At 43.0% G+C, this 11922-nt stretch overlaps 1 protein-coding gene across 1 annotated transcript in view; it reads left to right on the forward strand.

Moving 5' to 3' along the window:
* Positions 1–11650, forward strand: part of LOC120997018 (antileukoproteinase-like) — a 29207-nt gene extending 17557 nt beyond the window's left edge. The window contains exon 4 of the mRNA XM_040426925.1: positions 11242–11650. Within this exon, the coding sequence (XP_040282859.1) occupies positions 11242–11246 (5 nt within the window). The 3' untranslated portion in view covers positions 11247–11650. The remainder of the gene's footprint in view (positions 1–11241) is intronic.
* Positions 11651–11922: the final 272 nt, after the last annotated feature.

Here is an 11922-nt window from a genome sequence, read left to right on the forward strand (position 1 = left end):
AATGGTGACGCCCCCGTTACTCCTAGAAGCTCATTTACATATATTAAAACATAGTTTTTCTCAGTAATGCGGGCACGTATGAACATGGGACCAACACAGACGTCTCCAGCTGCCAAGTGCACATGTAACAGGTCAGCCGGTGTCATAGGGACGGATCTGCCGACAGATGGACTTTACCATCTCAGAGGTATATTCAGCTTCACTGGAGGCAGAAGTAGGAAATAATGCAATAAGTTTATGTTCCAAATTGTGGACCTGTGAGCACTCCGAGCCTCATCGTGTGACCCAGAAGATTCAGTGTGCCCCTAGAAGTAATGTTATCTAAAGAAGGATACTGCCATTAGGAACATTACATTACTTATCCTGTACTGATCCTGAGTTACATCCTGTATTATACTCCAGAGCTGCACTCACTATTCTGCTGGTGAAGTCACTGTGTACATATATTACTTATCCTGTACTAATCCTGAGTTACATCCTGTATTATACTCCAGAGCTGCACTCACTATTCTGCTGGTGCAGTCACTGTGTACATACATTACATTACTTATCCTGTACTGATCCTGAGTTACATCCTGTATTATCCTCCAGAGCTGCACTCACTATTCTGCTGGTGCAGTCACTGTGTACATACATTACATTACTTATCCTGTACTGATCCTGAGTTACATCCTGTATTATACTCCAGAGCTGCACTCACTATTCTGCTGGTGAAGTCACTGTGTACATACATTACTTATCCTGTACTGATCCTGAGTTACATCCTGTATTATACTCCAGAGCTGCACTCACTATTCTGCTGGTGAAGTCACTGTGTACATACATTACTTATCCTGTACTGATCCTGAGTTACATCCTGTATTATACTCCAGAGCTGCACTCACTATTCTGCTGGTGAAGTCACTGTGTACATACATTACTTATCCTGTACTGATCCTGAGTTACATCCTGTATTATACTCCAGAGCTGCACTCACTATTCTGCTGGTGCAGTCACTGTGTACATACATTACTTATCCTGTACTGATCCTGAGTTACATCCTTTATTATACTCCAGAGCTGCACTCACTATTCTGCTGGTGCAGTCACTGTGTACATACATTACATTACTTATCCTGTACTGATCCTGAGTTACATCCTGTATTATCCTCCAGAGCTGCACTCACTTTTCTGCTGGTGCAGTCACTGTGTACATACATTACTTATCCTGTACTGATCCTGAGTTACATCCTGTATTATACTCCAGAGCTGCACTCACTCTTCTACTGGTGGAGTCACTGTGTACATACATTACATTACTTATCCTGTACTGATCCTGAGTTACATCCTGTATTATACTCCAGAGCTGCACTCACTATTCTGCTGGTGAAGTCACTGTGTACATATATTACTTATCCTGTACTAATCCTGAGTTACATCCTGTATTATACTCCAGAGCTGCACTCACTATTCTGCTGGTGCAGTCACTGTGTACATACATTACATTACTTATCCTGTACGGATCCTCAGTTACATCCTGTATTATACTCAAGAGCTGCACTCACTATTCTGCTGGTGCACTCCCTGTGTACATACATTACATTACTTATCCTGTACTGATCCTGAGTTACATCCTGTATTATACTCCAGAGCTGCACTCACTATTCTGCTGGTGAAGTCACTGTGTACATATATTACTTATCCTGTACTAATCCTGAGTTACATCCTGTATTATACTCCAGAGCTGCACTCACTATTCTGCTGGTGCAGTCACTGTGTACATACATTACATTACTTATCCTGTACTGATCCTGAGTTACATCCTGTATTATACTCCAGAGCTGCACTCACTATTCTGCTGGTGCAGTCACTGTGTACATACATTACATTACTTATCCTGTACGGATCCTCAGTTACATCCTGTATTATCCTCCAGAGCTGCACTCACTATTCTGCTGGTGCAGTCACTGTGTACATACATTACTTATCCTGTACTGATCCTGAGTTACATCCTGTATTATACTCCAGAGCTGCACTCACTATTCTGCTGGTGCAGTCACTGTGTACATACATTACATTACTTATCCTGTACTGATCCTGAGTTACATCCTGTATTATCCTCCAGAGCTGCACTCACTATTCTGCTGGTGCAGTCACTGTGTACATACATTACTTATCCTGTACTGATCCTGAGTTACATCCTGTATTATACTCCAGAGCTGCACTCACTATTCTGCTGGTGCAGTCACTGTGTACATACATTACTTATCCTGTACTGATCCTGAGTTACATCCTGTATTAATGTAACATGCGGTCAAAAGACCCAAAAAATCCCTTTAGGGGTCTCTAACTGATACTAAAATACATCTTTATTCTTTCATTGTTAAAATCGTGATTCACTAATTCTATATTAGCTTCTCATATATTTGACTATGCACTATTGATTGTTACTAACAACAACTCAGGGATATGGTTACAGTCCATGTTTGTTAATATATATACCTATCATGGTAAATCACCCATGAAGGTACTTGGAGCAAGGGATCAGTTTTCTGTGCTCATGTGTATCCAGTTTGAAGAATACGAAGTGTGGTCCCTAAGGGGAGAAGGTGCAAGGGCACCCCCCGGGGTAAACTGCTCGGTAATAAGAAATGAGTGAAAAAAAGGGGCAGTAATGTATTAAAACCTAACGTTTATTAGAATGATTAATATCCCAGGATTGGGAAGAGGAAACCCCTACCAAACAAACATTAAAAAACAACGGCAGGGAACCTGGGTTAACAGGTCACCTAATGGTCAAGTCCACATTGACGCCTCAAGGCGGGGCTGGAGTGGGACTGTATGACCAATAAACAAACACAGTGTTGAGACCACGGCTGTGTGCCAGAGGTCTAAAAGCATGCCAATAGGCAAAAGTAAAAGGGTGGATCTTACCGGTGGTGGACGTCAGGACCGTCTAGTCCAGTACCCAAGGGGAAGATATTCTCACGCTTGAATACGTCCTCCAGTGGGTTGTTACTTGGTGCAGGAGGGCCACAGGGAAAGTCTGTCCCTGTTAATGCCCTACTTGGCCTGTTGTGCCCTAAGGTAACCTCCTAACACGGGGTCCTGTCCCTGCAAGGGGTGGCCCCATCCGGAACCTAACCCTAAATAAATGACCCTAGGTAACCCTGTCAGGGCAGGGGAAGTGGCCCTATTGGATCTATATGGATCGTATACTGGGTCCATTTGTGCAATCACTCCCTTCCTACGTGAGAGACACAGGCCATCTACTCTCCAAGCTAGAGAACCTTAATTTAGAACCCAATCGGTTCTTGGCATCAATTGATGTCGAGGCCCTATACTCCTCCATTCCTCATGATAAGAGTTTCCTAGCCACCGCACATTTCCTGAGAGCTAGAGGACTACAGTTCTCCGCACATAACGAGCTGGTCCTCCATCTCTTGAATTTTGTACTTACGAGCAACTGTTTTCTCTTTGACGGTCGGATATACCACCAGCTCAGGGGCACCGCGATGGGCAGCTCCTGCGCGCCATATTACGCGAACCTGCTCCTGGGCTGGTGGTATTCAACGATGCACCTAACTGGTACACCGAGTACATCGTCCTCTGGGCCCGCTACATAGATGATATTTTAATTCTGTGGAGCGGGCCAGAGGATGACTTCAAGAGGTTGGTAGAGGAGCTTAACCACAACACCATCAATCTCAGGTTCACTTCAGTCATTGCACAAAATAATCTCCCTTTCCTGGACATTTGTATATCCAGGGACACCAAGTGGGGTCTGCAGACCACTATATACCGAAAGGAGACATCGACAAACTCACTGCTTCGATGGGACAGCTGTCATCCTGTCCCATTGAAGCGGGGGATTCCCGTCGGCCAATATATAAGGATTAGACGCAACTGCTCGGAACAACGGGAGTTCAAACGTCAGGCAAATGAGTTAAGAAAGCGCTTTCGTGCACGAGGTTATCCTGATAACACATTGAGAAAGGCCTATCAGAGAGCACGACAGGAGACACGCACTATACTGCTGCCTCCCACTGGGGGCCCCAAAATCGAGCCACAGAAGAAATTACGAGTCATTGGCACATTTGACTCAGCGGCCAGGCAAATCAAAGAGATCCTGGGATGTAATTGGGATACCCTCCTGATGGATCCGGATCTGGCCGATGTGGTCAGTCCTCATCCATCAGTGACCTTCAGGAGAGGGACCAACCTCAGAGATTAATTTGTCCACAGCCACTTTAATCCCTCCAAAAAAAGGACGTGGCTGGACATACCAGTGTTGGGATGCTTCAAGTGTGGTCGTTGCAGTTTTTGTAAGTTTGTCACTCAGAGTAAATCACTGATACTGAACTCCACGGGCTCTACCCACCAGATACGTGATTTCATTAACTGTCGCACCGCAGGAGTAATTTACCTCCTTACCTGCGAGTGTGGAATCAGATATGTGGGCAAGATCCGTAGGGAACTACGGGTACGTATAGGCGAGCATATGGGTGATATTCGCAACAACAGAGATACCCCAGTGGCGAGACACGTTCACTCTGCCCATGGTCGGCGGGCGTCACAGGGTCACATTTTTAGGCCTAGAAGTGATCAGGAAGCCACCACGAGGGGGGATTGGGATAAAAGGATCCTCCAGAGAGAGTGCTAGTGGATATTCAAATTGAAAACTACCAACCACCATGGCTTAAATGATCAGCTACAATTTGGCTGTTTTTTGTGACCCGGTTTGGTTCCCGTCACCCTATAATATTCTTGTCTACGTACTAGTTGGGGTGACCAATTCAGGTGGACTATGAGGCATTTAAGTTATATCTATATGCCCCTGTCCCTCTGATGATTCACCCCTCCCACTTGTGGGCTGTTCTCTGTCTCTTTTCTCATCTGTCATCAGCAAGCGTTATTTTAAGTCAATGACCCAACTGATTGAGCAGCGGTTATTATCATCTTTCATAAAAGTCAATGTATCTTATCTAGGTCCAGGGGTCTGACTGCCATTAATGTCCCCTCCTAGGTCCCATACTGGAGGTGATGCCTATTATCCTCCCCAGTATCAGCAGGAGTGTAGTTGTAGGAGCTGCTATGTTTTAATCATGAGCCCTCCCACTCCTGCTACCTCTCTTGGACAGCCGGCGCTGCGCTCCGCCCTGATCACGCTCTCATGCGATGACGCCTATGAGTGTGCCGTGATGCTGCTGAAGCCGCACTGCGAATGGGCTGCCCTCATGGTAGGTGCGCATGCGCTAGGGGGTACATGGTCCGCCGCGTCAGGTGACATACATTTCATCACGTGAGCGGCGGCCACGCCCATCACGCATGCGCACAGCAACCCCTTCCCTTTTATTTAAACCTAATAGCGCGCTCAGTCGCGCTGACAGATGCCGGCAGACTGGCGGTAAGCTCCACTGCCCTGCCGCACTCCATGGTAAAGGCCAAACGCGCTCCATGTGACACAGTAAGTAAACTAACTTTACATGCCAGCAGTAAGAGTCGCAGCCATGTCCTGAACCTGAATGGATCCTTTTTGTTGTTTTCCATTTGCAGGTATCTGGGTTGATTTGGACTAAATACATCCTTTTAAGTCTGCGCAACCTTGACTCTATTCCCCCCCCCCTCCATCTGCTAGAACCATCCAGCTGGTCTGGGAGTGGGGGCTCCTCCTCTACTCGAGACCCTTGTCCCCTGACGAGTTAGGGGGTCTTCCAGAAGTAGAGGATCTCTTCCTTCAGAGTAGGATATATTCCAATATGAAACGCGTAGGAACTTTGAGTATATCTTTACATTAGTTATTCACCATTGCCATCTCCACGACACACCCTGGTCGTTTAAGCCACTTCCCCTGCCCTGACAGGGTTACCTAGGGTCATTTATTTAGGGTTAGGTTCCGGACGGGGCCACCCCTTGCGGGGATAGGAGGTTACCTTAGGGCACAACAGGCCAAGTAGGGCATTAACAGGGACAGACTTTCCCTGTGGCCCTCCTGCACCAAGTAACAACCCACTGGAGGACGTATTCAAGCGTGAGAATATCCTCCCCTTGGGTACTGGACTAGACGGTCCTGACGTCCACCACTGGTAAGATCCACCCTTTTGCTTTTGCCTATTGGCATGCTTTTAGACCTCTGGCACACCGCCGTGGTCTCAACACTGTGTTTATCTATTGGTCATACAGTCCCACTCCCGCCCCGCCTTGAGGCGTCAATGTGGACTTGACCATTAGGTGACCTGTTAGGTTCCCTGCCGTTGTTTGTATCCAGTTTGAACCAGAGATGAAGGGCTTTCACTGTCTTGTCATAGCACTAGGATATCGGCCAGATGAGAGTTAATTATTTTTATTTTATATGTGATTTTGCTGTACCACTCAGTACACCGTGTTCCTAATACGTGGCCACTTGTATGCAGTGTGCCAATCGTCTCCACTGTTCTGTGTGTTGCCAGTTGATTGCGACACAGTAACTGAGTTTAGAGATCTCTCCTATATTCAGTTCACTCTTAACTATGCCTCATATTTCTAGTCAGCTAAGCCTAAGCTTATTTAATGTTAACAACTTGCCATTTGTCGGTGGCTATCTGGTCTGAAACTGGTCCTATAACTCCAACTAGTTCTCTCACTGTGTTCTGCCTAAAACTTAACACTGCACTATGGCGCCCCCCCCCCCCCCCGACATCTTTTGCCACTGGTGTGGCTTCGTCAGGGGAAGTGGGGTCCTTAGCGTGCACGCGCTCGCATCGACCACTATTTATGCATCGAAAATCTCCGCCCAGCCGCTCAACATAGCCTGTCATAACACTATTCTCCACAGTGGGAGGTGCGCCTTCCTATCAGTTACCGGCGCGTCCCATTACTCACATGCTGTGCGCCCGCTTCTCTTAGATACGTCACCGGTTCTGCGACGTTAGTATTTCCCCCCCTCCGATTTCGTCAGCCGTCCATCAACCTGGACAGTCCTCAAACTCCTCCTCTTAGTGCGTTCCACTGTCACCCTAGGTAGGATTCTCAATCCCTAATTCCAGATGATTTGTTGTCCTTCTCTATCTATAACACTAGACTAACAAAACATAACGGCCTCCTGTAAGCAAGCTAGCATGAGCATAATATCCATGTCACTTGCTGCTAATCTCTCTCTATTATATTCATGACATTCTGCATACTAGTCTACCAATTTTTCTTTTTTACTGTCAATAGCCGAATGTTCCAATGATTTTGATTCTTGGGGGGGGATAGATAGGGAACTATAAGTGTATTGCTGGCAGTATCCCTACTGTTAAAGTCATTTTAGACGCACCACCTCTATTTTGGTTCTACTTATGCGGTCAAACCTATTTCTTAGGGGATAATTATTATATAAATTCCTCTTTCCATTATACAGTATGGTGCTGTAGTTTAGATGATAACACTATAACAATAGAATCAGTCAAAACTGTGGAATTACTGGGCGGGCATATATTTCTTTGCAAATATACAAGGGTCCAGATGATCCCCTATTATGAATTTTCATGGAATCATGTATTTATATTACTTTCTTAATAGTACAATGTTGGCATGTTAAATGAAGGCCGTGTACGAAAAGCCATCATTCAGGCCTTTAGGGCTAAGGGTCTGTGATCTATGGATCCATTTTGCTTCTTCCTGGAGAAGCTTCTGGTCCAGATTGCCACTTCTTGGTCCCAATTTGATTTTAGCCAGTCCCCAAAATTTTAGGACTTCTAGATTTCCACTATGAGTATACGTGATATGTCTATAAAGTGAAGTGTCCTTTTCCGTATCGGTACCGTATAGGTGCTATGATTGCAACCATCAACAAATAATGAAGATTTTGAGAAAACATTGGAAAATACTCACCAGTGATGGAGAACTGAAGACGGTATTATCACCATACCCCAGCGTCACATATAGAAGGGGACAAAACCTCAGGGACAAACTTGTCCATAGTTTTCTACCTACAAGAGAGACAAAAAGTGAAAATTGGTTAAAATCTAGTATTGTGGGTTCCTTCCCATGTGGCAATTGCACATTTTGTAAATATATTCCGAGAATAAAGAAATGTAAGAACCCAGTTGATGGACGTGAATATATAATTAGAGATTTCTTTAATTGCCGCAATAGTGCCATTATTATTATGTGGCGTCGTGCACCTGCCCAAAATTATATGTGGGCAAAACAACACAGGAACTCAGACGGAGAATATCAGTGCATATCAGTGCCATTAATACCGTTGTGCCTTTTCATAGGTAAATACATTCATATCCAATTCATTATTGTCAAGATGGATGTTCATTACCTCCAAGAGCCATGCTTGACTATAGTTACAATTTTGTATGTCTTGAGTAGGCCAAATTAAGGTCACACAAAGGTTTATACTCTTCAGGGTTATTCTTCTCATAAATATACCAGTCTGAGAAGAATCCTCCTTGTCTACTTTTAAATTTATGACGGGAGATAAAGATAAGCTCTATGCAGCTGGTGATAATTACCTATACAATTAGGCATTTATTAATGAAGCAAAATATATAATTCATATATTAATTTAATGAGCCTTAGTTAGTCCTTAGCATAAGACAATCAGTAGGACATATATATATATATATATATATATATATATATATATATTACTTTATATTATATTGTTATATGTTATGAAAACAACATGTATCCAGTATATTGTATATATTTCTCATTAGAAGAGTGTCTGTGAAGATGTGTATTTTGTAACCATTAATCACATCTTTGGTATGACAGAGGAGGTACTGATATCTCTGGGAGAAAACAAGGCCATTCATATCAATAAATCAACAGTGTGAGAAACATTCAGAGAGACGCCTAGAGGTCTGTCTCTAATTGCTACAAGTGTCAGAATTAATCCCTATGGCTTTGAATTAATGCTTCTAAGGTCAAAATGTATATTCAGACTTACATAAGTTAACCCTTTATACTATGATGCAGATAGCTTATACAGCAGTGCCACCTAGGTATGAGTAGGTGACAATACAACAGTAGCAAAAGTGCATTCTGGGTAAGGTTATGATGTCACATTTTTATCAATGGTCACGCCCATCCGACAATGATTGGAAAGTTCCAAACTAGGAAGGTGTGTCTAACTGATAAGTTTGTGATCATAAACCATACACGGGGGGAAGAGAAAGAAAGAGAGAAAAGGAGGAAAAGAGAGAAGTTGAGCTCTCTAGAGGGGTCTATCTAAATGAAAGCCATGGTGAGATGTGCTATGATGGACCACCCAGCTTTCCTAGGAGCAGAAGTGAGATTCCTACTAGGACTTGGTAAGAGACACAGAAAATGATATTTCATTTTATTAAGACTAATTTGATCGTGTGGGTGAAATTATACCATCTAGATTGGCGAATAAATAAATAATTAAATAAATTGATCATCTCCATATTGAGATGTAGTCTTAGGATATTGTGAGGCTTCATTCTACCTGCAGAAGAATCTAGACTCATAATCTAGCAAAGCATTAAATTATTGCTTTTATATATATATTGATAGAACATTCTTCGCCAAGCTAAGTGATGGATTCCCACAGGAAGGACTTGTTTCAAGTCCTTCCCATTTAAGATCCTAGATCCCTGTAAGGCTACTTTCACACTAGCGTTCGGGGCTCCGCTTGTGAGCTCCGTTTGAAGGCTCTCACAAGCGGCCCCGAACGCATCCGTACTGCCCTAATGCATTCTGAGTGGATGCGGATCCGCTCAGAATGCATCAGTCTGGCAGCGTTCAGCCTCCGCTCCGCTCAGAATGCATCAGTCTGGCTCCGCTTGGCCTCCGTTCCGCTCAGCAGGCGGACACCTGAACGCTGCTTGCAGCGTTTGGGTGTCCGCCTGGCCGTGCGGAGGCAAACGGATCCGTCCAGACTTACAATGTAAGTCAATAGGGACGGATCCGTTTGAAGTTGACACAATATGGCTCAATTTTCAAACGGATCCGTCCCCCATTGACTTTCAATGTAAAGTCTGGACGGATCCGTCTGAACAACTTTCACACTTAGAATTTTTTCTAAACTTTAATGCAGACGGACCCATTCTGAACGGATCCAAATGTCTGCATTATAGGAGCGGATCCGTCTGTGCAGACACCAGACGGATCTGCTCCAAACGCAAGTGTGAAAGTAGCCTTATCTGTCTTAATATTCTTACCAAAGTTATATGTGTGAAAATAGTCCAGGATGGGGCGGAAGGATACAATTATCTCTTCTAAGTTATATCATTGGATGGATTTGCCCATCTTGAAGCCATATGATGTGTAGTTGGTTAGGGGGGGCAGAATGTATTTAGCACTCCATATTGATGTCTAGGATTAGACATGCCCGTCCTGATATCATGAGGTTTTCTCTGAACAGATGTAATGTATATAACTTATGTTCATATTTTGATATCCTAACCTAATAATAGCTTGGTTATAATGTGACCAGTTATTTCCACTCACATGTATTGTTAAGCTTGTAATGCTTTATATTAACGCTATATATATTCATTTGTATGTATCATTGTGTTTATTGACTTATATATGTATATAACCTTGTAACCAATAAATCTGCATATTTTTATAATACCTGTGTATCATTGTATAATGTTAATTATTTTTATGACCAGAATTAATAATTCTTAATTGAATTATTACCCCCCCCCCCCCAACAATACGGAAAAGGACACTTCACTTTATAGACATATCACGTATACTCATAGTGGAAATCTAGAAGCCCTAAAATTTTGGGGACACAGACAGGATCCGTTGTGCGTCACATTTTTCCTTCCTTCTGACAGATCAGAAGAAGGGTCAAATAAAGATGATGCAACGCTGAACGCTGAAGCCAATTCGTTTTTTCCGACCGAAATAAATCACTAAATGTTTTTCCGCATATACCTGCAACAGTGAACGCTGAATATATTTTGTTTTTGTACTGAAATAATAATAACTGCAGAAGTGAAATGCATATCTATTTTTCGTTTTGGACTGAAAGAGGCCACTTAAACCCTTTCACCACAAATAAATGCAGCAGTGAAGTGCGTACATATTTTTTTTCCTACTTCTATTGTTCTACAGGGTAATCTTATCATTCTATGTCATTGTGAAGGCCAATGTCTACTATTTCTGAGCACCAGGGTGACACAAGGTTGGGGTGGTGTGAAGAATAAGTGGTAGAGGTCAGAATACATTGGGAACACTCTTCTGATTAGTGTGTACCAAAAATGGTTTATATTATAAACATTACAAATGACTTTTTCATCTCTTCTAGGATGAGTGGTTGGAAGATTATCGGCAAATAAAGTGTTGACCAAGGATAACCACAGAAGGATAGGCTTCCTCGTATTGTAGATCTGCAGTGATCAGTGGATCATGGATCGGCCTCTATATATCTGTCATATAAACTTGTCTTGTGCGTTGCAAATGAATAGGGTTATTGTTCTCTACCGCCATGATCAGTTTCGCTTATCACTGATTGTGACATTTTGCTTTTATAAGTTTATTAACACATTTATAGGTTGTGCAGGAAGAAATTTCTGATCAGAAAATCTGTAGAATTTTGATTTATTGTAATGTGACTCTTTTCTTACATCAGATCTGGAGGTTCCAGAGTCAGTTTCTGTAATCAGGCTTAGCTTCTCCGTCTTCTATTAATAAATCGGTGAGATGCAGGGATGAGAGATTGTGTCCGATCATCTGTTCAGAATCCTTTCATACAGGCAGAGATACTAAATCCTGTCTGGGTTAAGTCAGTGTGCATATTGAAGATATGTTACATTTTTGTGACCAGTATAAATCACAGCTGGGTGACTTGATCCCTCCAGAAGATAACACCACTCCTTGAAGGCCATCTTGATGCCCAAAATTTCTCTATCACTAATATAGTAATTACGTTCTACAGTAGTGTTGAGCACGAATATTCGAATAACGAATTTTAATCGAGAATATTTTT

The sequence above is a fragment of the Bufo bufo genome, chromosome 4 (assembly GCF_905171765.1).
Source record: "Bufo bufo chromosome 4, aBufBuf1.1, whole genome shotgun sequence".
NCBI classification, from domain to species: domain Eukaryota; kingdom Metazoa; phylum Chordata; class Amphibia; order Anura; family Bufonidae; genus Bufo; species Bufo bufo.